Source organism: Anarrhichthys ocellatus, unplaced genomic scaffold (assembly GCF_004355925.1).
Source record: "Anarrhichthys ocellatus isolate YVR2014 unplaced genomic scaffold, GSC_Weel_1.0 scaffold12, whole genome shotgun sequence".
In the NCBI taxonomy this organism is placed as follows: domain Eukaryota; kingdom Metazoa; phylum Chordata; class Actinopteri; order Perciformes; family Anarhichadidae; genus Anarrhichthys; species Anarrhichthys ocellatus.
Window position 1 is genome coordinate 8,993,787 of NW_022280042.1, and position 25,661 is coordinate 9,019,447.

The 25,661-nt window shown below is 44.2% G+C and overlaps 3 protein-coding genes across 14 annotated transcripts; all 3 read left to right on the forward strand.

Annotated features, from left to right (window-relative positions):
- Nucleotides 1-816: 816 nt before the first annotated feature.
- On the forward strand, nt 817-6,218 carry LOC116386010 (transmembrane protein 237A-like). The gene is made up of 14 exons (XM_031851934.1): nt 817-993; nt 2,577-2,612; nt 3,450-3,478; nt 3,584-3,597; nt 3,674-3,745; nt 3,902-4,030; nt 4,145-4,238; nt 4,364-4,521; nt 4,597-4,729; nt 4,821-5,012; nt 5,443-5,516; nt 5,604-5,691; nt 5,769-5,890; nt 5,988-6,218. Exons 1-14 carry the CDS (start codon nt 973-975, stop codon nt 6,050-6,052), a joined length of 1,227 nt encoding a protein of 408 aa, XP_031707794.1. The 5' UTR covers nt 817-972; the 3' UTR covers nt 6,053-6,218.
- cyp20a1 (cytochrome P450, family 20, subfamily A, polypeptide 1) lies at nt 6,070-11,234 on the forward strand. The gene is made up of 13 exons (XM_031851933.1): nt 6,070-6,693; nt 7,043-7,092; nt 7,263-7,429; nt 7,535-7,680; nt 7,769-7,936; nt 8,193-8,271; nt 9,207-9,319; nt 9,419-9,473; nt 9,604-9,724; nt 9,826-9,937; nt 10,071-10,135; nt 10,231-10,320; nt 10,558-11,234. Exons 1-13 carry the CDS (start codon nt 6,622-6,624, stop codon nt 10,706-10,708), a joined length of 1,389 nt encoding a protein of 462 aa, XP_031707793.1. The 5' UTR covers nt 6,070-6,621; the 3' UTR covers nt 10,709-11,234.
- A 95-nt stretch (nt 11,235-11,329) lies between these two features.
- On the forward strand, nt 11,330-24,762 carry abi2b (abl-interactor 2b). Of its 12 annotated transcripts, XM_031851920.1 has the most exons (12): nt 11,330-11,903; nt 14,362-14,529; nt 14,632-14,808; nt 15,528-15,545; nt 16,072-16,184; nt 17,333-17,479; nt 18,573-18,697; nt 18,994-19,194; nt 20,157-20,318; nt 21,290-21,382; nt 21,888-22,085; nt 22,277-24,762. In XM_031851920.1, exons 1-12 carry the CDS (start codon nt 11,787-11,789, stop codon nt 22,450-22,452), a joined length of 1,695 nt encoding a protein of 564 aa, XP_031707780.1. In that variant the 5' UTR covers nt 11,330-11,786; the 3' UTR covers nt 22,453-24,762. The 12 variants fall into 12 exon arrangements, with proteins under 12 accessions (XP_031707780.1, XP_031707782.1, XP_031707785.1 ...); XM_031851922.1 differs by lacking the exon at nt 21,290-21,382; XM_031851925.1 differs by lacking the exon at nt 18,994-19,194.
- Nucleotides 24,763-25,661: the final 899 nt, after the last annotated feature.

A 25,661-nucleotide genomic window follows, 5' to 3' on the forward strand; every position in this document is an offset into this window, starting at 1 on the left:
AATATGTTGATCTTGTTGTGACTTCACCTGATTACTAGATAAATATGGAGCTGGAGCTCAAAGAAATACCTGGAATTGTTTACGTTTACTATGTATTGTTTTTATTATTATAGGCAGATCATTCTTTCCCTGCTCCCTTCTCTTTTACACAGGCCTGCAATAAAGAAGATGATGTTTACATGCTAGAAAGCAAAGTGGTTTCTTGTTATACATTTTGTTTTTCATGCTGAATTTGTGTAATTAATTTGTGTGGTTTGCTATAGCCTAAAATATTTCATTGCATGCCAAAAAAAAAAGATTTACTAACCATTAACAAAAACAAATGTTTGGCACAAAAATTACACTTTGTGTCCTTATTACATGAAAAATAATGTGATGTGCAAAAGTGCAAGCAAAGCGTTGATTTAATATTTGTACCTGTTTGTTACATTAATAAACCACTTCTGATAGTTAATTATTCAATAACTTACTAAGTTTATTCATGTTTGGTTTCTTTGTATGGGAGCTTTTATTTTGAAGACAGGAAGTATTGTGTCCTACGCTTAAATGCATCCGCGTAAAACTGCTCGCAGAGCGTAAACAAAGTATTTAATCTACACTTTGTTCTTATTTCCTTAGAAATTTTGATAAAATGCAAAATTGCGAGCAAAGGATTGATAATTGTATAGTTGTGCCTGATTGTTACATTAATAAACCACTTCTGATAGTTAATTATTCATTAACTCACGAAATTTAATTATGTTTGGTTGCTTTGAATAGGAGCTTTTATTTTGAAGATACAGGAAGTCTTGTGTCCTTCGCTTAAATGCACCCGGGTAAAACCTTTCCGCTCGCAGAGCATAAACAAACTAAATGATTATAATAGAGTTTACTCGTTTTTGACGGCTGTAGTCGTTTAAATATACGTATCAACTAAAGATTATTTAACTGGACGAATATTTAAAGGCGCTTTTGTTGGAGAAATTGAATAGTATGGATACGGGAGGCTCAAAGGTAACGTTAAGTTATGTTCATATACAGTGGGTACGGAAAGTATTCAGACCCCTTTAAATTTTTCACTCTGTTTCATTGCAGCCATTTGCTAAAATCAAAAAAGTTCATTTTATTTCTCATTAATGTACACTCAGCACCCCATCTTGACAGAAAAAAATAGAAATTTTTGCAAATTTATTAAAAAAGAAAAACTGAAATATCACATGGTCATAAGTATTCAGACCCTTTGCTCAGTATTGAGTAGAAGCACCCTTTTGAGCTAGTACAGCCATGAGTCTTCTTGGGAATGATGCAACAAGTTTTTCACACCTGGATTTGGGGATCCTCTGCCATTCTTCCTTGCCGATCCTCTCCAGTTCCGTCAGGTTGGATGGTGAACAGCCATTTTCAGGTCTCTCCAGAGATGCTCAATTGGGTTTAGGTCGGGGCTCTGGCAGGGCCAGTCAAGAATGGTCACAGAGTTGTTCCGAAGCCACTCCTTTGTTATTTTAGCTGTGTGCTTAGGGTCATTGTCTTGTTGGAAGGTGAACCTTCGGCCCAGTCAGAGGTCCAGAGTACTCTGGAAGAGGTTTTCTTCCAGGATATCTCTGTACTTGGCCGCATTCATCTTTCCTTCAATTGCAACCAGTCGTCCTGTCCCTGCAGCTGAAAAACACCCCCATAGCATGATGCTGCCACCACCATGTTTCACTGTTGGGATTGTATTGGGCAGGTGATGAGCAGTGCCTGGTTTTCGCCACACATACCGCTTAGAATTAACGCCAAAAAGTTCAATCTTGGTCTCATCAGACCAGAGCATCTTATTTCTCATAGTCTGTGCGGGCTATGCGGGCTTTCATATGTCTTGCACTGAGGAGAGGCTTCCGTCGGGCCACTCTGCCATAAAGCTCCGACTGGTGGAGGGCTGCAGTGATAGTTGATTTTGTGGAACTTTCTCCCATCTCCCTACTGCATCTCTGGAGCTCAGCCACAGTGATCTGTGGGTTCTTCTTTACCTCTCTCACCAAGGCTCTTCTTCCACGATTGCTCAGTTTGGCTGGACGGCCAGGTCTAGGAAGAGTTCTGGTCGTCCCAAACTTCTTCCATTTAAGGATTATGGAGGCCACTGTGCTCTTAGGAACCTTGAGTGCTGCAGAAATTCTTTTGTAACCTTGGCCAGATCTGTGCCTTGCCACAATTCTGTCTCTGAGCTCCTTGGGCAGTTCCTTCGACCTCATGATTCTCATTTGCTCTGACATGCACTGTGAGCTGTAAGGTCTTATATAGACAGGTGTGTGCCTTTCCTAATCAAGTCCAATCAGTTTAATTAAACACAGCTGGACTCCAATGAAGGAGTAGAACCATCTCAAGGAGGATCAGAAGAAATGGACAGCATGTGAGTTAAATATGAGTTTCTGGTATAATATGAGGTGCTGAGTGTACATTAATCAGAAATAAAATGAACTTTTTTGATTTTAGCAAATGGCTGCAATGAAACAAAGAGTGAAACATTTAAAGGGGTCTGAATACTTTCCGTACCTACTGTATAACGGTACTTTGATTTTACATTAATATTAATATCAATTCATGTTTATCCTTTATAGAAAATGCGACCCAGGGAGCTCCCGCCGCTTCCACAGGTAACTAATTTAACTCCAGTTGTTATTAACCTCACGGTGTATGTTCAATGTTATATTAATACAAGTTGGAGAATATACTTTTTCCGTTGATTAAACTACTAATTTCATCACAAATTTAATTTCAGATTCACTATTCTCTGTTTTACAGTCAGACAAAACAAGCAATTTCACTATTTTTATATTAAAAAACTTAATTGAGAAAGTTGGCAACAGATAATCTGATCATTAAACAAATGTTTAGGGCTCGACCTCTCTGATATATCATTAAAATCACGTCTCAACTAAAGTAATCAACCTAACATGTAGTTAAAAAGTTCCTTAGAAGAGTTGTGTGAGTGCATGTAGGGAGAATAAAGCAGAGTGAGCACTGTTGGTGTTTATAAGGAGGATGAACCCAGACACCACAGACAGACGTCTTTATTCCAGCCACACAAGAGATAGAAAAGGTTTGCGTGGTCTGACCTCTGCCCTGAGTAATCCTCAGTCCTGGCGGATGAATGATCACAGATTTAGCTGAGGATTTAACGGGTTGTTATGTGGAGCTGCTCGCCACTCTTTACTTGATCCTTGGGTGGAATGGCCAGAAAGACGACGGTAAGGTCTTGTTTTATCTGACTGGACGCTGAACAGCTCACACAATGTTTGTGTACGTTTTAAACCTTTCCTTTGGGGTCCCTGTGTCTGAGGTCAGGTAATTTGTTTATGTGTTTATGCTTCGTTTGATTGGATTGAATTATTGTTATATACTGTTTGGAGGTGCTGACAAAAAATATAAATAAATTCATGCACTTTGTAAATAAGTCTAAGTCCTATCGTGCTTCTCTTTTTGTCTCTTAGCGAGGACGAGCGCTTCCCACGATGCCGAGGTCGGTCAAAGTGTTTTTCTGCTGTGATTTAACGTCTTAATCTACAGAATTTACGTTGAACAGTCAAACAGTCTTTCTTTTTCTCTCTTGTGTGGAAACATGAAGTCAAGACACAGCTGGTGAGACGAATACATCTCGTGTTTTTACTGAAGCTCTTGATTCAATTTAACTTTATTTATTCATCACCTTGTACAGGAGAAGTACCAGCAATAAAACAAAAGAAGAAGAGGGTGAGAAAGGAGACGAATGGAGTCGATGATTTGAGCGGTACGTAACGCATAAATGCATCAGTGCAGCATCTTAAGTGGTTGTGTTTGTCCCACACAAAGCTTAAACGCATCACGTTAAGAACATGTACTGCTGCAAGGGACTCGTTTCAGTTGTGCTAAAGTTTCTTCGTTCCTTCTGCTGTTTCCTGTTTAGATCATGGGATGGAGATGGGAGGCCTGGGCAGCCGGAGGGAATCGGAGATTGGAGAGCAACTTACCGTTGAACCCACAATGGACGCACCGCCTCAGAGGAGGAGGAAGAAAAAGAAAGCAGCCACTATTGGTAAAGAAAAAAGTGTCCTTAAAACAGCCATTATGGCCAATCTGTGCTTTGGTAACTACGACCAGCCCAGAGGTTCAACGTGACGTTTACAGATGTGTGAATTCATGGTTTCAGATCTGGACGATGATCAGGCCGACCTGGTGAACGGAGATACAGCGGATCAGACCACTGATGGAGAAGAAGTGGTCAAAAAACACAAAAAGAGAAGGTAAGAAAAAACAATTAGTGGAGTTATCTCATGATATGTTGTATAAAACCTCAGAAGAACTTATACTAGCATATGTACTGCAAATGGTGCATGTTTCTCTTCAATCTTTCTTCTTGTACTTTCAGGAAGTCAAAAGTTGTTGAATCGCAGCTTCCCAATGAGTTGGACGTAGAAGAGGACGACATCATCACCGACACCCCTCCTCCGATCCCCCAGCATTCCCTGTTCTCGGCCCCGCCGGGTCAGAGCCAGCCGGTGGGGAAAGTCTTTGTCGAGAGGAACAGTGAGTGACGACAGAAGAAGATGTGGTCGAGCCCGTTGAGAAGATAAAGCGGTAACTCTTGTGTGTTCCCGTCAGAGCGTTTCCAGGCTGCTGAGCGCTCAGACTGGAGGAAGACCAGCGACCAGATGGACAACATGACAGACTTCCAGCACATTCAGCCGCTCTGGAACACCAGAGACGTGTCTCTCAGAGTGCACGCAGGCTTCAGGTGAAGGAGATGTGTCTCGTACAGTGCCAGGTATGTCTGATTGTTTGGTCCCCCCTCCCTAAATGTCTGCTCTCCTTTGTATGTGGTGCAGGGTGTTCGGTCTGTATTGCCACGGCTTCCTGGCGGGCTACGCCTTGTGGAACATCGTGGTGGTGTACATATTAGCCGGGCAGCACCTGACCGCTCTGTCCAACCTGCTAGAGCACTACCACAGCCTGGCTTACCCCGCCCAGTCCCTGCTCTACATGCTGCTTGCCATCAGCACGGTGGCCGCCTTCGACAGGTAAAGCTCCCCGAGCCAGCCGATTGGTTAACCACGATCAAAAATATACAACAAGTATTTAAAGAACTTCCACTGTATTTGCCAACATGCTGATAACATGTCACCGGAGACACTTTGCTGCCTTACCTGTGTAGTTAAGTTGAGGCAACACTTTGTAATTTAAAAGCTTGCATTTTGAAAATGATTGATCCAAATATAGTATGGAACTTTAGACGAGACATGTGCATAAACAACCAAATCTAAGTCTAAAGGACTTGATATTTTTTGGATAAAGTTCCAGCGTTACACGTGGAATTGATGGAAATGTACATGCAAATAAATCAATGTTTTTAATGCAAATAAAACTTCCAGTGAAGCTGCTGAGTAAAATGTATTTGTGTGTAAAAGTATGAACAGAAGCTGAAAAAGATTAACTTTTGTATATTTTCAGAGTGAACCTGGCCAAAAGCTCCACGGCTCTCCACGCGTTCATCACACTGAACCCCGTCGCTCTCGCCTCGTTCTGTGAGTGCACACTATTTATTACCACCACAGTACGCTTAAACGAGGTGTTCGGTGTCACTTCACACGCTTTGTTTGTCTTCCGTTCAGTGTATTTCTCAGCGTTGGTCCTCTCGCTGAGCCAGCAGATGACCAGCGATCGAATCAACCTGTATCCAGCCCTCAACACTACGTTATGGTGAGCTCGCTGGACTCATTTGATGTTTCTATCTTACTTTGAATATGATACATGACACTCTCCTTTTTCTCCTCCAGGCCACCGGGGTTGGAGCACCAGATTCTGCACCCATGGGTGACTGTCAACCTGGTGGTGGCTCTGCTGGTGGGGCTGGCCTGGGTCTTCATCGCCACCCGACCAGAAACAGACTACACTCACGGTGAGAGAGAAGAGTCCGTGTTGAATACTGCAAATCCAGCTTGAAACATTTTTTAAAGCAAGAAACATGTTTTCATTATCTTGTCCTTCCTCTTCAGAGTATCTGGAAACCATGAAGATTGAACCTCAAAATCCAGAGGACCAATCAGAGATGACCGCCTGAGGAAAATCTCTACATCTGCTCTGACACATACTTTATAGCTTTGATGTCATTTTGCACATATTTTTGTACTGTATTCTAGGCAGTGAACTCTGAATGTATTGTAGATTACTTTTGTATTTTTGAAACGTGAATGTGCTCGTCTCTTTATAAATATTCATCCAACAAATCCAACAACACCTCTTTATTACATACTAAAGGAATGATGTGCTTATGCGCAATTTTAATTTATAAGGTGGATGTGTTCTTATCATACTTAATAGTATATTTATATCTCCTATGTATTACTCCCGTACATCGTAATTAGATACAATAATTATATGCATAATTGTAGATACGTTTTTATTGTTTTAATATCATTGATTTATGTTTACTACCTTGGAGAATCGATCTAACCCATCGATTCCTTCTGAGTTCAACAAGTTTGCTCTGCCTGCGATCCAGACCTTGTAGTCGATCACAGAGTGGCAATCCTGCTCGCACAGTTTCTGTTGACGTGGTAAAGGAGACTTGTTATACAGATATTCATGAGCAGAAGTTTGCAAAGTCGTGCCAAATAAAAGCGAGAAGTCATGCTGGACTTTGCCATCTTTGCCGTGACGTTTGTCATCATATTGGTGGGCGCTGTGTTGTACTTGTACCCGGTAAGTCTCTGCAGAAGTTAGCGTTAAATTAGCATTTGGTACGCCAATATCCTCACAAAAGACTGTTCATTTATTCAAACTTTTCTCATCATTTGCATCCCGATTTTACCCCAAAACCTTAAGAATGTGTCAGATGACAATGTTGGGGTCATGCAATATGTGACCCTGTAAGTGAGGAAGTATTGAATTAACGTGTATTTCAATGTGATTCTACTGAGTGGAACACGAACCAACCTATCAGAGAAGACAGGAGATGTGCGTGCATGGCTGTGTAGGAAGTACACTACATTGTCTTGTCCATATTGTGAAAAATGTAGAAATAAATTCAATCTCTAATCATTTTTTTCAGTCATCCAGAAGGGCCTCTGGCATCCCAGGTCTCAATCCTACAGATGAGAAGTAAGTTGTCATCTTCACCTCTGACCTAACAATTATATCAAAACAAATGAAATGGCAGGATGACTGTCCTTCAACATGAAGGATGTTTAATGTATGTGATTGATTGTAACCGTTTTCCAGATGTGCAGCACATTGGCGATTACATAATACTCAAATCATTGCTCTCTCAGGGATGGGAACCTGCAGGACATCGTGAACAGAGGCAGTCTGCACGAGTTCCTCGTCAGTCTGCATCAGCGGTTTGGGTCCGTGGCGTCGTTCTGGTTCGGCGGACGGCCGGTGGTCAGCCTGGGCTCTGTGCACCAGCTACGGCAACACATCAACCCCAACCACACCAGTACGTGCACCAGCGTTTACCATGCTGCCTTGATTCTACTACTGCCAAACTGAATGGAGGCATGTCTGTGTCGTAGACAGAAATAAAAAATTTTTCTCTTCTTAGCTGACTCCTTTGAGACGATGCTGAAGTCTTTGCTAGGGTACCAGTCGGGAATGGGAGGCGGGGCCACTGAGACGGTAATAAGGAAAAAGGTGTACGAGAACGCCATCAACAACACGCTGAAGAGCAACTTCCCTGTTGTGCTCAAGGTTTGTATCTCTCATGAAAACATTCATCACACTACTCACTGAAATGAAGCATTCTGACGTATTTCCGAATCCTTCTTCTCATGCGTAGCTGGTGGAGGAGCTGGTGGGAAAGTGGAAGTCATTCCCGGAGTCTCAGCACACCCCGCTGTGCGCCCACCTGCTGGGTCTGGCCATGAAGACCGTCACCCAGCTGGCTCTGGGCGAGAGCTTCGGAGACGACTCTACGGTCCTTTCCTTCCGCAAGAACCACGACGCGGTGAGAGAACACCCCCTACCTTCAGGACGAGACCCACAGTGACAGTGGAGTGTACTTCTTACACAAACCTCAATTAGTTTTGTGCATTCTGGTCTTTTTCTCTCCCCCTGTGGGTGTCAAAATCTTCTACAATCACTGTCTTCTTACATGTTTGTTGAGTTCAATGGGAATTAGAAATACTCCAGTAACCTGGCCTGCTTACGTTCTGCTGAAACGGGTCACTTGATCTTGTTTTTCTGTTCTTCCAACTCACCAGATCTGGTCAGAAATCGGAAAAGGCTACTTGGACGGCTCCCTGGAGAAGAGCTCCAGCAGAAAAGGACATTATGAGAAGGGTGAGGGAGGTTTGCATCATGAGCTGACGTAATATAGGTTGAATTGTTGAACTACCGTCGGTCGCGGCTACAAGCGGCCGAAATGAGTTTCCTCCGTAGGGTGGCCGGGCTCAGCCTTAGAGATAGGGTAAGGAGCTCGGTCATCAGGAGGGAGCTTGGAGTAGAGCCGCTACTCCTTCGCGTCGAAAGAAGTCAGCTGAGGTGGTTCGGGCATCTAATTAGGATGCCTCCTGGACGCCTCCCACTGGAGGTTTTCCAGGCACGTCCAACTGGGAAGAGACCCCGGGGAAGACCCAGAACACGCTGGAGGGATTACATCTCCCAGCTGGCCTGGGAACGCCTCGGGATCCCCCAGAATGAGCTGGAACATGTTGCCGGTGAGAGGGAGGTCTGGGTCAGCCTGCTTGACCTGCTGCCACCGCGACCCGACCCCGGATAAGCGGTGGAAAATGGATGGATGGAACTACCGTCTGTCATTTTTTGAGTCTAGTGACTCTGGTTCTGGTCTTGGATCTCCTGCACCTGCTGTGTGTTAACATGTGGGAGCAGCGTTGGGCTTCATTGTGGTTTCAGCTGTGGAGAAACAGGAGGAAGAGTTTGCAGAGGCTCAGACGTGATCCCTTTGTGTTTGTGCAGCAGCACGACAGACGGCTCGATACCGAGTCTGAGAGCAGATAAAGACTGTGCATAACCAACTCTTTCAGTATCATTAACTTGAACAGTGAACACTGTTTAGCTGGACTTTTATTGATTTATCTGCCCGGGACAACTGTTGCTGGGACTTGGTACTTGCTGGAGTTCATTCTGGAAGCTGCCTAAAGGGCTGGAAAGCGAGATGCATGCTTGAAATTCTCTCTTTTTAACTTGAGTGTCAGTCAGCTGTGTGTTCATGCCAAAAATGTGAAAAAGTAACTGATTGACTTTTTTTTGTTCAGCTCTGTCGGAGATGGAGTCCATGCTGCTGTCAGTGGCGAAGGAGAGGAAAGCACAGAGGAAGCAGATGGCGTTTGTAGACACTCTGCTTCAGTCCAGCCTCACAGAACGACAGGTGAATACTCATGAAGTCACCAAGTTCAAACGGCAACTGAAAGATTGCCACGGTTCCCAAAAAAAAGCAGTAAAATTATTTATTTTCTGTTTGTTTGAGATCATGGAGGACTGTATGGTTTTCACTCTGGCTGGATGCGTCATCGCTGCCAACTGTAAGTGACAACAATCAAACCATCATGTCCATAAATACGTTATGTGTCCTAGAACAAGAAATCAAACTCCAAAAAGCTCCTTTGTTCATGAATCCCCGAGGCTTGAATGTTAAATGTTGTGTTTCGGCAGTGTGTATCTGGGCACTTTACTTCCTGTCCACCTCAGAGGAAGTTCAAGACAAACTGTACAAAGAGCTGGAGGAGGTTTTGGGTTCAGACCCAGTTTCTTTGGACAAAATCCCTCAGCTCAGGTAAGAACTTTGGAACAGGTGTTGCGTCTAATACATGAAATGTAAAATCTCGGGGTCTGTGTTCGATACCATTAATCTTGTCACATTTCTGCCTTGGAAAGATACTGCCAGCAGGTCCTCAACGAGACAGTGAGGACTGCTAAGCTGACCCCCGTCGCGGCTCGGCTTCAGGGAGTGGAGGGCAAAGTGGATCAACACGTCATCCCCAAAGAGGTATCTGGTTTCCTGCTGTCTGTGGCTCTGTGTCTGGTTATGTCTCTGCAGCTCCTCTCCAGAGAAGCCTTGACAAGAGTAACAAGAAGTATTCTGGTGATCAAGAAAGTTATTTTTTCTTTACATATTTCAGACTTTGGTCATCTACGCTTTGGGAGTGGTCCTGCAGGATTCTGACACCTGGAGCGCCCCATACAGGTCCACTTTGCATACACACTTTTGAGTCTATCTTTCAGGTTTAAAATATTGATTTGTCCGATTTCTGATAAGCGGATTCCTGTGACATCCCTCAGGTTTGATCCAGGTCGATTTGAGGAGGAATCAGTCGGGAGGAGCTTCTGTCTGCTCGGGTTCTCAGGGAATCAAACCTGCCCAGAGCTCAGGTGAAGACTGACATTAAAACATCTGTATTCCTCTGAGCGTAGACTGAGCTAATGATGAGAGCATTGACAGTGAAAAGAAGTGATACCGAAGCTGTAAAAAGAAGCTAATTTGACTTTGATCGTTCTGTTTTGGGGGCTAGAGTCGGATCAACGGATCAGGATTATCTCTCTGTGTTTGGATGTCCTGCGTACTTCAATGATATGTTAACAATCGATGATATTTGGTCTCTCTGACAGGTTCGCTTACACGGTCGCGACTGTGCTGCTCAGCACGTTGGTGCGCCAGCTGAAGCTTCACCCGTTGAAGGGACAGGTCATGGAGGTCCGATCTGAGCTGGTGTCCACACCGAAGGACGAAACCTGGATCACCGTCAGCAGAAGAAGCTAATCTTTAAAAAAACCTCTGCAGGAAGAAGAGCTGACGAGTATCTAGAGAACAATTTATCTTCATTAAAGGAATTACCAGCAAAGTATTTCTTGACTGCCAGAGAATTCATTTCTCTCAATAACTCCTGTCTTTTTTTAACATTATGGTAGATGACACTTTCTGGAATTAAACTCTTAATTTGCTTTGTTCTTAGATGCTTTTCCCTAACCTGGTAGATTGTTTTTTATGTACACAGCACTCCAGTTGTCTTCTTGGCGTGTTTTACGTACAATAATCTGAGGCCTTAAGCACGTTGTCTGTTCACAGGTCAGATTTGTCAGGGAAACGTTGTGGTTTCATACTCTACGATGTAGAGAAAAACAACTTGTGCCGCCAAATGTTTTTCTATAATTCCTGATGCATACCTTGAGTCAAAATCCCCAATAACAGGGGCTTGTTTGTCCATTTATATGGTCCATGTGGCATTTAGACATTTCATTCCTTTTTACACACTCACATCTCGCATATTATTAAATATGTTTGAGGATTTGTTGAGTTTTTGTGTCATACTTTTCATTTTATTTGCCCTAACCAGCAAGTTTCCGACATCAAATAAAGAATTTTTAATTTGTATCAGCGGGGAATAGGAGCGCCACTCCTCCTAAATCCGGTTTCAGCCTGCAGATAGAAATTTTTAATTGACTTAATTATTTCAGATGCCCTTTTATCAGCTAGTACGTGTGCTTTTGAAGGGCCCTTGGGCAAGACCGTTTCCTCACATGAGCCACGCCTACTGCTCTGTAACCGAGTCTGTGGAGAGGGAGTGATAAAAGAAGGGAGATAAACGGTTTTATTACAAGTATTTAATTCCCAGAGAAAGTATAATGAAAACTGATAAAAAATGTGACTGCATTTAATCTTTTTTGCAAACCACATATTCACAAAAGCAAGAGTGCACTATCAAGCATTTCTGTTTTAAACATTATTAATTTCTCCACTAGTTGCTGGAGGGACTCCTGCAGTACCGCTTCCGGCCGCGGTGGCGCAAGAGAGGCGCTCCCCACGCACACACACACAACGCTCCGCTAAAGATGTGAAAATGGCGGAGCTACAAATGCTTCTGGAAGAGGAGATTCCAGCTGGACGAACCGCACTACTAGACAGTTTTACTAATTTGGAAAGAGTCGCGGAATACTGCGAGAGCAACTATGTCCAGGTAGGCTGAAGAAAAGATGGTGTTAGTCGTGTTTTTTTCTCACGGTTGGACCGATGCTAGGCTAGCTGTAGCTAACGCTGTCGATGTGATGCAGCGGTGTTAGCTAAGCTAGCTAGCCTAGCATCGGCTAAAGCAAAAACAACCCCCTGTCAAGGCATTTCAATTAATAATTCGCCTTTTTGCTGCCACCTTAATGTAAAGAGGTTTTATATGAAACACTGAGACTTGCTTTTAACGTTACAGCTCCATAAAACACGGGATTTATGGCTTTTTAACCCATTAAAAATGCCCCATTTAAAGCCTGCATTGCTATGATTCCTCAGCTTCATTCATACATTGCTCTTCAGGTTGGAAAAGCCAGTGTGATGTTGCATTTTCTGTGCAAGATGTGATGCATTTGCGTGTGTTTTTGGATGTAATCAATCCCATTCAGATGCTTTTGGCTTTGTAGTATTCTGCAGGTGGGAGCAATTTTTGCAGCAGGAGCTTCGTCTCATCCCATCACTTCTCAGGCCTGTTGCCACAGGGAATGAAATTTGGGAGCACAGTGTTGGCAGCGAGAGGTTTTGACAAGGTGTGATACTGAAGTGTGACATGTTGAACAGGTCTGACAGGTTGGATGTTGGCAGCTAGCATTAGTCATGTTGGATTGTTGAAGCTGGTTTTCATAATCTTGACACACAAAACGAGTTTTTCTGCAGCTCTTTGACTCTTCCAGGTGTTTTTCACATGTTGCAGGTGTGCAAACTCAAATTCCACCTTTTTATTGTCACAGTGATGTATTAGTCTGGTGCTTAGTGCTTTCCAGGAGTTATATTTTGTTCCCAGAGTTACTTTCAATAACCACCTGAGGAGTAAGGACGGCTAGTTTCATTCAGATGTGAGGTGTGTTTGCAGAGTGTTTGTGAGAAAAGGTGTCGGATTCAGAGCCTTTACAGACTATTTTCAACCACTCTGAGTAAGAAATATGTGGATGGATTTCTTCCCAAGATTTTAATGTATTTTGGATTACAGAAAAACCTTTTTCAGCTAGTAAATACAGAACAATTGTTTGATTTCTCCTCATTTTAAACATCTTATATGTAGGTAAATACTTCCACGTCGTATTTTCTTAATACATGATCATTTTTATAATAGGGATGCATCGATATGATCCGCTAGATCAATATCAGGGCCACTACTGACCTTATTAAGAGGGTCAGCCACATGTGACCGATCAATATTAAATACTGTTGAACCACGAGCCGTAATTCAGGTCCCAGAAATACGAAGTACGTCACCAACCAGGCTGTTAGAGGGTGACTTTTACGTTATCTTTACCCACTAACCTCACTCATATGTACAATATCTCTGTGGCCAGTAGCTTGCTGGTCCATGCATCCATCTTCTCCTTCCAAAGATGCTATCACCGGTCTATTAGCGAGTGTGCCCAGTACATCAAGAATGTCTCTTTTCTGCACCGCAGGCTGCAGCTTCACTCCTGACTTTTGCCACATAACCTGTTTGTCTTCATGATCCAGACGTGCTGCACCCTCCACACTCCTTTAAAGGATGCTCTGTGCGTGTGTGTGTGATGATTTGTCATATTGGATTGTGAATTATCTTGCATCATATAAAAGAGAATAGACATGTCACCACTGCTGTTTCAACTAGTGAGGACGACCCTTCGCTTTATTGCGCTGCCTCTCATTATGTTTTATCTTTATTCAGGTTCATAACTATTTAATGTCACTTCAGCCCAAAATAAATCAGATTATTATTATGACTTAGTTTATCTTCTAAAGACACAGAAGATATTCTATATTAAACCAAAGATTGCTGTGGCCTGGAGTGTAAAGCAATCTGCTGCTGCGATGCAGTTGTATGGCTCGTTTCCACTGGTCCAAAACCAGAAGATTATCAAATCATCTATAACTTAAGACGAGCTTAAAGACCAGCCCGGAGATAGTCAGTTACCTATCGCATCAAATGCATAAATGCTGCAAATCCTCACATTTTAGAAGTGTGAACAAGCTATTTAATTGGATTTTTGCAATGCATTTATCATAAATAGATGCACTATACTTAAATGATTGTGTACTTGTAATCTGTACCTCCGCCTTGCAAGCTGCGATACATTCAGTGTCAGTAAAGAACCGTTTCATTGCAGAAACATAAGCACATCCATCTGCCTCTTGATGCCCACGCTGCCTCAGAAGTCTGCTTCCACACTGGCTGCAGCTCCAGTAAAGTCACTTAAAATGTTACTTCTTGGCACTGAAACCTTTTGATGCAGCAGTTCCCCTCATTCCTGCTGCCACAAAATGCATTCAGGGTCCGCTTTAATTGTTTAGATGCATAACTATCTGCTCCAAGGATGATTTTTACACGCGTGCAGGAGTATGGTGTCAGAAAGAGCTTGTGGTCAAATGTTGCAGGTTTAATCGCTAAATGCAAACGTTTCTTTTCTTTTCTTCAGTCTCCAGACAAGGAGAGAGCGCTGGAGGAGACAAAGAACTACACTACCCAGTCTCTGGCCAGCGTAGCCTACCTGATCAACACACTGGCCAACAATGTCCTCCAGATGCTCGACATCCAGGCCTCGCAGCTCCGTCGCATGGAGTCCTCCATCAACCACATCTCACAGGTTGGCAACTGATGCACATAAAATACAGACCAAGTCTTTATTTAAACAAGCCATTCGTGTTAGTGGCAAAAATACGATTATACCCCGTCCTCTTGTTCTCAGACGGTGGACATCCACAAAGAGAAGGTGGCCCGGCGGGAGATCGGCATCCTCACCACCAACAAGAACACGTCCCGCACGCACAAGATCATCGCCCCGGCCAATCCGGAGAGGCCCGTGCGCTACATCCGCAAGCCCATCGACTACAGCATGCTCGACGACATGGGCCACGGAGTCAAGGTGGTCCTTTTGCTCTTTTCCATCTTGATTTGTCTTATCTGTGTGGATGAACCACCGCTGCAGCTGGGAATGGAAAAAATAGGAAACGTACTAACTTGAAGTCTCAGTCTTTGAAAAGGAGAGTTTAGGTTGTTCTAGAGCTGGTGGTTTGAAGTACTGAGATGTTTTACCTTCTCAGGCTTTCAAAAATACTTCATATTATTGTTTGAAAATGGTTTCATTTTCCATTTGAAACTCATTTATGTGTTAGTTGCAGAGCGATGAGAGCTTAAAGAGGGATTGATGTGGGTTATTCACGGCAGAGAATCGGATGCAACGGACTTTTAGCGGTCAAACAATCACTATTGACTTTCAGTGACGAGTAATGTAAGAAGAAAATCAATAACTTTTCAGCTTGCTGGGATATTAATGTCACCCAGGACATTCTCCCTCGTTGTAAACCTAACAGCTTCCTGTACAATGATCGAGTTTTGATTTTTCTGAACAAAGAGAAGCTTGTTTTCCAGAAACTCAAATCCGTAGTTTCAACCTTCCAAACGTCTCAAAGAAGGAATTCCTCAGATTTGAACACTGAGCTATTGTTGACCGAATCTAAGCAGCATGGCCTTCTGTGCCTCGTGCATGAATGATTGTTTTCTCTCTTCCTTCACTCACTAATCCTCTGATTTCTTCTTCTTCTCCTTCTGCTCACCTAATTCTGTCTTTAAAATCAACTGCAGTGGTTGCTAAGGTTTAAGGTAAGACTTTCAAAGTAAGAGCCTCTAACGAAAGAGGGTGTTTTGTGTTTGTTTTGTTTGAACTGATTAGTTTGTCATTTTGCCAATTATACTTATTTGTTTTTGTTGTTGAGAGGTCGATCCCACTCTCATTTCTGCCAACATGACACTGGAGAGATTTAGCTTAGCTTAGCATAACGACTGGAAACGGAGGGAAACAGCTAGCCTGGGTCTGTTCAAAGGTTACAGAAATGCACCTTATTAAGATGTTTGTTTTGTGGATTAAACAAAGATATAACTTGTGAGTTATAGAGGCGCTAGTGTTTGGACTTTGTTCCCTTTTGACAGAGCCAGGCTAGCTGTTAGCTCCATCTTGATCACACGGCTATGAGAGTGGCATCGACATGAAAGTGAATAAATAAAATTCTCAAAGTGTCAAATAGTTCCTTCAAAGACCGGCCGATGTTGTGAAGGTCTTCATGTTCCTGTCTCTGAAGTCCTTTTGGGTTAACTGACACATTTCCACCCCCATGTTCTCCTCCTGTAGGCCAGCGCTCAGAACATGAAGGCCGGAGGAGGAGGAGGAGGTGCACTCCCTCGCACAAACCCCCCCACACAGAAGCCCCCCAGCCCGCCCATGTCAGGGAAAGGGACCCTTGGGTATGTAGCGGTGCCGCGTGTCCAGATGGAGTTGTTTGTCCGTCAGAGGACCGTAGCTGGAAACCACGAGCCCTCCAGATGGGCCCGGTTGCTCCCAGTTTCATCATCGGCTCTTTTACCTCCTTGTTTAATTACCGTCCTTTGGGTCCTTTAACATCCACTTCAGTGCCCGTTCTCAGCGCAGTGCTATTCTTTATTTAATTTCCTTTATCCGTGCTGCTGAGAGGGTCGACAGTTTGTTCTCTCCAAACTGCAATCTGACTCTTATAGTTTCTTGCACACAAAGATAATGTATCACGATGGAAAGCTTCACTTTCTTAGTAGAGTCTGACAGACAAACGAACAGCGTTTAGGGTAGAATGAAAGGTACACGAGGTTGGTATTGTGTCAGAGCTCATGATCCTGAAGATGGAGATGTTCTTCATGTGACTGTTGAAGGTCTTTCTTGTTCCACAGGGTGTTAAATGTTATCTTCTTGTCACTCTTGGGACCTTCTTCAGCGGCAAAGTGCTGTTTGTGTTTCTGTGTGTCTGTCTCTTGAGTTTGTGAGTGTGTCCACACCTTCATGTTGGCCTTCAAAGGTGTGTGTGTGTGTGTCCGTCCTTTAAAGAGGCATGCCGATCCACCTCAGCTCCAACCCTCCATGAAGCCCGGTGGCTCCGAGCAGACATCTTACTTTTGATTTGTCTTCTGTTATTCAACTCCCTTTATTTATTTGTTTTTCATCATTTACTTTAAACTGAGTACATCATCAACGTGGCGCTGCTGTCGGGTTATAAAACACGTTCTATGTTTTCCATTAGCAGGTTATGAGTTCAGTCGTGCTCGGGGACGTTTCATTTAACGGTAGTTTGGTGATAAAGTGACTCAACCTTTACTGAACTCCTGCAATCTTACCTACACACATCTAAGTTTTGGGAACAACTGATTTAATTTGTGTTTTGTAGCCGACAGCAGCGACAGTATGTCGTCCTCATGCCGCCTGTGGATCCACCGGCCCTCCCCCCCCCCCCCCCCCCCCCCCCCCCCAATGTTCACCACCTGTCATACCCTATTTTTTTAAGTTTGCACTTGTTTGTTTCTTGCTCTCCCCCCCTCCCCTACACTTCTCTATGGGTACCCCTCCTGTCCTCCTGACCCTCTCGCAGGCGCCATTCCCCCTATAGGACGCTTGAGCCGGTGCGTCCACCCGTTGTCCCTAATGACTACGTCTCGAGCCCGACGCGCAACATGGCGCACCCCCAGCAGAGCCCTGCACGCACTGCATCCGTTAATCAGAGGAGCCGCACGTACAGGTACCCCCTTCCCCCTCCCCAGCATGCCTTTCTACACTTCTTAAAGCTCCTCCCCCTTTCTTCTTCTCCTCTCCTACACCTAAAATGCGAGCCAGCTCATGTGAACATGCCTTTTACTCCTTTTTTTTATTCTTCCACTTAAAGTTTGACCAACATTCAGCTTTTTTAATCACAGTTCCTTCTCCCCAGGGAGCTGGTTTATTTAGAAATCCCCCACCTGTGTGCTCTCCTCGCTGCTCCGACAGGGACAAAGAAAAGAGGGCGAGGTAGAGATTTAAAGCTGCACTAGCTCGGCTAGACACGGGTTCCTTTGGTAAAGTCCTTACAGAGGCAGCGTCGCCCCCACAGTCCTGTCAGCTCAACTCCCGAGACGAGACTCTTTCATCCAAAACCCGGGAGGTATTCATAGATGTCTCCGTCTGCCGTGAGGGGAAGTCAAAGCTTAAAAAAAAAACACATTCACGTTCCGTCATTGCGCCCCATCTGTTGGCCAAATGTTTTTAATATTTCTGGTCCAGAAACGCTTCCCCTGACTCTCCTCTCTGGGCGCCAGGCTTTATCTGCATCACTCCATCCACAGCTCATCTTCTTCATCTCTCTTCTGTCGTACAACACGTCTGCCTCGTGTGTCCCGATCTTTGTCTTTGTCTTGTGTCGCTACTGCGTCACCGTGTCATGTGTCCTTGCTGAGGCTTCCAGCTGCTTTTTTAAAATTATTTTTTTATCACTGTGACATTTCAAAGGCATAGCGGCTCACACTAACGCATCGATGCTCTTGAGGGTGCCACGCTAATAATGTGAGATATTGTTCCAGGCTCCAGGATTAGAAAGCGCAACGAGGAGTTTTACACCAATATCACAGATCCACTGATTTTGTGAAGATTCTCACTGAGCTGCATTTAAAGTAAATGATTTGTGTTTTAGCCACAGAGGCCCAGGAACTTTACCTGTGGGACTAAAGGTGTCTGTGCATGATGCTATTTAACTCTTTCCAAAAGGATTTCTGGTGTTTTTTTAAGTGCAAAACTATGTGGCCACAGAGGTGCACGGTGTGTTTGTGGTCTGACGTCTTTGCTGCCCTACTCACCACCAGCAGTGGCAGCAGCGGAGGCAGCCACCCGAGCAGCAGCCGCAGCAGCAGCCGAGAGAACAGCGGCAGCGGCAGCGTGGGCGTGCCCATCGCGGTGCCCACCCCGGCCCCGCCCAACGCCTTCCCAGGTAACGCCTGCTTCCTGTTTCTTCCCCGAGCAGATGACTGCAGGATCTCTGTGTGTGTGTGTGTGTGTGTGTGTGTGTGTGTGTGTGTGTGTGTGTGTGTGTGTGTGTGAGAGACTAACTATCTTGACTAATATTGTTCAGTATCCAGGATTCCTGCATGCTCCAGTGTGACATTAAATGTAGGAACCCTGGATCTCCTGGAATCCTTTACTCCCTTCTCACTCTGATCTTGTCTTGACCTCCCTCACTTGTCTTTTCTCTCCCTCCTTTTTACCTCTTCAATCCCCTCGGTTCAGCCCCCGTCCCATCCAACCCAGCTAAACCTCCCCCCAACACTGCCACCACTCCTGGACCCCCTACCACGGCCCTAGACGGCCCACCACAGGCCCCAAACCCCCCTGTAGAGAACCCGCCTGTACCCCCGCCCCCTCCCCAGCTCCCTGCCTCTGCGGCCCCCACTGGCACGGTCCCCGTTGCTTTCGGCAACCCTGCACAAGGTGAGTGTAACCCGGTGGGAGAAGCTTGCACACCCTCCATCCCACCTCACCTGACATGCATCCTCGTGCTTGCAACACCCAGATGTGTCCTCAGCCTGGGTAGGGATGGGAGACGGTTTCTCTTGGAAAAAAGGTCTGAAATTGAGTTAAAAGTATTTTTATTTATAATTAACAAATCTTAGTCATGCCCCAAGTCAGGTAATTTCCTTCTACGCCTCATCTGTTTGGTTTGTTCCAGCTGGTCTAAAAGCTATTAAAGGAGCTCTGATGTGGACTGAAAAGGGGGTTCACGGTCTGCTTTCAGGCACAAAGCCTAATAAACATCAGCGTGGGTAGATTGAGCTTCAAGATACCTGCACACCTTGTACATTTATTTTGAAAATACAATCTTGAGTACAGAGAGGAAGGTAAACAAGATACTGTCTCTTATCTGCATTTCAAAGGAAGGCTTTCCATTTAAAGTCTGTCTTTGTCACCTACCCGACCTTTTCCCCCAAACAATGAAGTGCTCAAAACGAGCTTTAAAGGGCGACGGAGAGCGTTTCTCTCCAGAATATTTATCAGAAGTCTGGATATTCTGACGGGAGTGCAACTACCTCGGGCTTTTCATTTTTACTCCACCGCTGCTCTTCATCCCTCACAGCATCTCATCCGCTGCCTGTGTGTGTGTGTGTGTGTGTGTGATGATGATGATGTATAATGCATGAGCTGTGTTGAAATGCTTTACAGTGAATTCTTCATTCATGTGTATTCTGCTCTTTGTTGTTGTTGTGTGGCTGTATATGTTAATTAGCTGTTAATGTGCAGTGAATTTAGGAAATATAAAGTCGATTTTTTTTTTTGCCGTTTTGTGATGGTTTCTGCAAAGAATCACCACTGAGCTAAACTCTAAACTGTTCTGAACCAAGCCTGTGTTTTCTATGGAAGTAAAACCCTGATGGACTCTCTGCTGCCCTCTGCAGGTGCTGCTCAGTTCTACAGCATGAACCGCCCGGCGCAGCCGCCGCCCCAAAACTCGCAGGTCGGAGGCTCGCTGCCGTACCGCCGACCCGCGTCCGTCACCGGTCAGCCCAACATGGCCCAGAGCCAGCTCAACGGGGGGCCGCACTTCGCCCAGAGCCAAGGTACAACTTACGATTATTATATTCACATTTATGCCAAAACATTGAGGAAATACAACGTCAAATATAAAACCATTTTTCTGTATATAGATGTAAAACCCAAAGGTGTCGTATCAGCTCCAGTTGGTAGAGTCGAGGCTGTGAGTGAGTCCAGCGTCTCTCCCGGCCTTTAGACTTCAGCAGCAGATCCCCGGAGCCTGACTCCCTCCTCGTGTTTCTGCATCTTTTATGAAAATATTTCTGTCATTTCTCATCAGCTTCATTTCCTTCAATCGACGTCAGCGGCTCTCTCTGTCGCCGCTGCTCTGATCTCTCGTCTGTCACGTCTATGAGTTTGAGATATTACTGTCATAACAACAGCAAATATTCACTTTTACAAAATGTAACGGCAACAGTTTGGATCATTTTTAACATAAGTTTTATAGTTTTCTTAAATACTAAGTTTGAAGACATGGTAGATAAACATATCGTAGTTATGATCACTCGTTTTTTTCACCATTGATGGCTAAATGCAATTTCCCAGAATGCAAAGTAGCGTCTTAAAAAATATCTTTAATTTCAAAGAATATAAAAAGAGAGAAAAGTATGTTTTAGTCCAGATTAATTTAGACTTAAGTGAGTAGTTATTTTGATTATATATTAATTGTTTTATTAACTTTTCTCTCTTTTTATATCATTTGAAATTAACGATATTTTTAAGATGCTATCTTTCGTTTTGGGACAATCTTTATTATTTCACGTTTTATAACAATCAGTAGATGTATTCATATGTTCATGAGCCTGTCCTTTATCTTTTATGTCTGTAGGTGGATTATAGATGATGATGATGATGATGATAATCATAGATTTCTTTGCTAAACAGATTGTTTACATGGCGTAATGTCATGATTAACTCTCTCCTGTTCTTCTCTTGGTTATTCTAATGTCCTCTTCCCCTTCGTCTTCCTCCATCTCTGTGTAATGATGCTGTTTAGTGATAGCAGGCCCGCTCGCGCCCCCTCCCCCCTCAATGCAGATCACCCCTCAGCTGCCTCTGATGGGCTTTGTGGCCCGGGTTCAGGAGACGAGTAAGTGGCCTTTAGCCCCTCGCTCCCCTCCTGCATGACTGCCGTTCATTTCAAGTCCCCGACAGTCAGTCAGTGATTCGGCCTTTTAGTGGAACAAGTGATGAACCTCCAACAGCAGCTGTGTCAGAGATCTGCTGCCACCACCTTAATGCGTGTATGTCGTAACAAATCAAGGTAGATCTTCTAAAACTTCTGGTCCCTTTGGCAGCAAATGTTGGTGGTTGATCACGTGTAAACACTTTAATATGTGTGAAGAGATCATATGAAGCATGTTTGCTCATGAGCATGATCATGACCCTGATTTCCTTTTACTGCACGTTGAATCCCGTTGGTGCACGTGTAGTTGCTGTCGTGTCTGAGTGAGTATGTGAATGTCTACGTGCACCCAGCATGGACTCTTTGTTCCTCTCTCCGTGCATGATGAGGATATTGTCTTCGTGCTCCTTTCTTTGCTTCTGATTTGTTCTGGTTGTTTTCTTCCCGCCTGCCTGAAAACTATTTCCAGTCTCAGACGTGCCGCCTCCGCCTCCGCCCGCCGACGAGCCGGTGTTTGAGGAACCTACACCTCCTCCTCCGCCGCCGGAGGACTACGAGGATGAAGAGGAGGAGGAGGAGGATGAGGAGGAGTCGGCGGTGGTGGAGTACAGTGACCCCTACGCCGAGGAGGACCCGCCCTGGGCTCCACAGACCTACATGGAGAAAGGTCTGCCTTCACTGGAACGGATATCTGAGCTGCACCGGTCCCTCAATCATTTCATACATTCAAAATGTAGCCTGACGTATTTGGAAATAGGAGAAGACGTATAATCAAAGTTTAGAATGTGGAGAAACCTGCATTTGTCTCACATTTGATCTGATTTAATTCCTCTTCTCCGCCCCCTTATGTTCCTGCAGTGGTGGCCATCTACGACTACGCTCGGGACAAGGAGGACGAGCTGTCGTTCCAGGAGGGCGCCATCATCTACGTGATCAAGAAGAACGACGACGGCTGGTACGAGGGCGTGATGAATGAGACCACGGGCCTCTTCCCCGGCAACTACGTCGAGTCTATCATGCACTACGCCGACTGAACAATCCCCCTCTGAGCGGACGAGGAAGAGGAGCGGGAGGAGCGTTTGATGGGGAGGGGGAGGGGAGAGAGGGGAGCCAAGGGTTAACGGTCAAAGACTTTGATCAGACAGAGCATGATCACCTCCGGGCGAAGAGAGAGCAGAGAGACGGGGGAAGAAGAAGCAGTTTTTTAATGAAGCTGCAACATGACAAACTGATGCCGGTCACTCTCTCGACAGGCGCCATTGTACAACAACCACTACTCTAGACATATTCTCCCCTCTAATATTTCTTTCTTTCTTTCTTTATTCGACTGAGGAGGACTGGACGGTGATGGATTTCTTGTATTTAGAGAGTTTTCTGTTACACTATGAGGCCACTACATTGATTTTTGCTTCGGTTTACTTTGTTTTACCAATTTGCCCTTATCTTAAAGAATATTTATTTGGATTTCGTAGTGGGATAAATGGTGAGCAGGTGGACCGCTGAGAGGATTTAGTCGGGGTTTCCATGTCGCCGCCTTCGGAGAAAGGGCTGCAGGAGAATGCCTTCATGTGTCCATTTTCTCCTTAACACTCCACAGACAACTACTCCTCTCTATATATATCTCTATATATATATATATATATATATATATATATATATATTTAAAAAAAAATCTCGTGGGAGATAAACTGTAGTTTCCGTACCTCAGCAGAGCGCGTGCCAAAAGCTGACATTCACTAGGATAAGCACATCAAATGTCTTAAGGTGACGCGCAGAGCGAGAGAAGACGAGTGCTTTAAACCCAAGTCTCTGCTTCATTTTGAAGTTTAATAATCTGAACTATAGTCTGAGGTTTGACTCAAAGCGGCGAGTTGCTTCACTTTGAATCCAGCCCTGGAACGCGAGAGGAAAGAGATCCTCCGTTGCACAATGACCTGGGTGTTGAAGTCCGACTCTGCAGCTCTCGTGAATAACAGAAGTTTGAAACTAAGACTTTTATTTAATTTTTGTTAACCAAGAGGTTCAGAATCTGGTTTAGCTTGCAGCGCGGCAGACTGCATGTTTCGACAAGGAGGGAAAAAAGTCTTTTCTGCTCTACTGATGATTAATGTCTTAATATTTTTTAGATATGGTGTGGTTAGGTTTTTGATATTCACCCACGGCGACCACGCTGCATTTCTAAGATGCTTGTGCCATATTGAAGTGCGTGTTGCTGTTCAGAGGTTATCACTTCATTTGCAATAAATCGGCCGGAGTGGGGTGAACTCCACACCTACGCTCTTCAGTTAAATCAAAAGCACATACATTTGTAGTAAAAAGGTGTAGAAGAAGAACTAATATAAATGTGAGATGTATTATGTCCTCAAAACAGGACTTATTGAATATGAAAAGATGCCAGCTGTTGTGTTGTCGGTCACAGGCCCCCCCGACGCTCTGTCGGTGTAGGCGTCCTTCGTCCTCCGTTGCGTCTCCAGTGCGCTTGGCTGTTGGGTGTCTGCGAGGGCTCAGTGCTTGTACTTATGTCAGAATCTTTATTTTCTATTAAAAAAAAAAAAAGAACAGAAATAATACCAAGTGGGTCTGTATGTGAGTCTTGCATGCCATTGTTCTTATCTGTACCGGTGTCGAGATCACCCATTGTTAAAAAGACAAGCAGCCCTGCAGCTCTGGCCGGGTACCACCAGCCTCATCCAAAGAGACTGAGGTCCGAGGAGTGACCTGTGGGGGAGGGGGGAGGGCAGGGCAGGGGAGGGGAGGGACACGGCTCCCCCCGGACATTAGCCGTCATTACGTCAGTGGTAAAAAATAGTGTATTTGAAGCTGCTAGTGAATCCTGCGGACAAAGACCCCCAGCGGCCCCGAAGCGACGACACTAAAACAAATCCAACGAGGCCGCCGGTCTGCAGGATTCACAGCTCCCTGGAGTCACAGACGTCCCTCGGGACGTCGCGTTCAACAGTCCATAATGCCATTGTGTTGCACAGTTAAAGTTGAATTGCAGAAGTATCATATTTGTAAAATCATGAGAACAAAGACAATAAAATTATTAAGATTTATTGGTGCTTGGTTCTCGTTTTTTATGTTTAGCTTATTGGACGGCAGCTCTCTGGGCAATACTAGCCCATAAGAGTAGAATCTGTGCACCTGGAAATGCTCACATAAATTATTTAATATGCAAATGATGCCGCTTCTGAGACTAAGAAGTTGTTGCAACAAATTAACCGGAAAATACAGATATATTTTAAGTGTTCAGTGTTTCATTAAATGGGTTGTAGAGGCCTTAAGAGGTCAAACTATCGAGTGTTTCACCATTTTAAAACTATTAAAGAAAAGTCAGAAATGCATCATGAAGCAGAAATCATGTTTTTATTGTCAGTTATCTCACAACCTTTATTCAGCGTTACTTACTCTGCCGAGTTGGCACTATATCGATGAACTTGTGTATGTTTTGGGTTATCACACGACCACAAATCTAAAATATGCTGTATGCACAATACACACAGGTACAGCATAGTACAGTAACACTAATGCATGACTTGTTCCATGATTAATATTCAAATTTCTGTCGTATATAATCTTTAATGTCGTTCCTTCTTTGTCCACCAGAGGGCATCATAACACTAACAGTTAAAGCAGCTGTGTTTTAATGTGACTACTACATGGACTGTAAAGATGGACGACACATTGACTATTGTAGATAATGATGTTTTGAATGTACAGTCTTTACCTTCATTTGTGAATCCTGATAGATCATTTTAATTTGATTATTGTTATTGTTTGTGATGCTGAAGTCTTTTCTCCTGACTGTGTGCACGAGGTTTGTTTTAGGTTGAACTGTGAAGCTGTCTTAAAGCAATACTACATACTACTTCAGTACACTGTGTACTTGTAGCAGTTAGTATACAAGAACTTCCACATGTGTAACTGCTTTACACTAACATGAAGTGATACCATATGGAGCTGTTTCACCGCAATTTATTTATATATTTCCTCAGTGTTGATCAGCCCCTCTACTTCCTTTGTGCATTGCATTGTGGGAGAATATTGTCCATCAGCAGCACTTAAAAGTTTACCAGTGTGAATAGTAAAACTAGATGAGCTTCACGTGTTAATATCAGCTCATGAGTATATTTTAAATATCACTTTTACTGCTCATTGAAAGAACTCTGGGTCGGATGTCGAGGCGGCTCTCATGCGTCCCAGCTCGGTTTATAACGAGACAAAAGTGAAACCACACCTGACG

What these genes read in the sequence shown, in the direction of transcription:
- cyp20a1 (XM_031851933.1), top strand. Translation starts at nt 6,622, where the DNA reads ATGCTGGACTTTGCCATCTTTGCCGTGACGTTTGTCATCATATTGGTG. An exon ending in TCCGCAAGAACCACGACGCG is followed by an intron (nt 7,937 to 8,192) that starts GTGAGAGAACAC and finishes CCAACTCACCAG; the next exon opens with ATCTGGTCAGAAATCGGAAA. An exon ending in CAAACCTGCCCAGAGCTCAG is followed by an intron (nt 10,321 to 10,557) that starts GTGAAGACTGAC and finishes TCTCTCTGACAG; the next exon opens with GTTCGCTTACACGGTCGCGA.
- LOC116386010 (XM_031851934.1), top strand. Translation starts at nt 973, where the DNA reads ATGGATACGGGAGGCTCAAAG. An exon ending in TGGAGTCGATGATTTGAGCG is followed by an intron (nt 3,746 to 3,901) that starts GTACGTAACGCA and finishes TTTCCTGTTTAG; the next exon opens with ATCATGGGATGGAGATGGGA. An exon ending in CGTCGCTCTCGCCTCGTTCT is followed by an intron (nt 5,517 to 5,603) that starts GTGAGTGCACAC and finishes TCTTCCGTTCAG; the next exon opens with TGTATTTCTCAGCGTTGGTC.
- abi2b (XM_031851920.1), top strand. Translation starts at nt 11,787, where the DNA reads ATGGCGGAGCTACAAATGCTTCTGGAAGAGGAGATTCCAGCTGGACGA. An exon ending in TCAGGGAAAGGGACCCTTGG is followed by an intron (nt 16,185 to 17,332) that starts GTATGTAGCGGT and finishes ACCCTCTCGCAG; the next exon opens with GCGCCATTCCCCCTATAGGA. An exon ending in CCCGCCCAACGCCTTCCCAG is followed by an intron (nt 18,698 to 18,993) that starts GTAACGCCTGCT and finishes CCCTCGGTTCAG; the next exon opens with CCCCCGTCCCATCCAACCCA.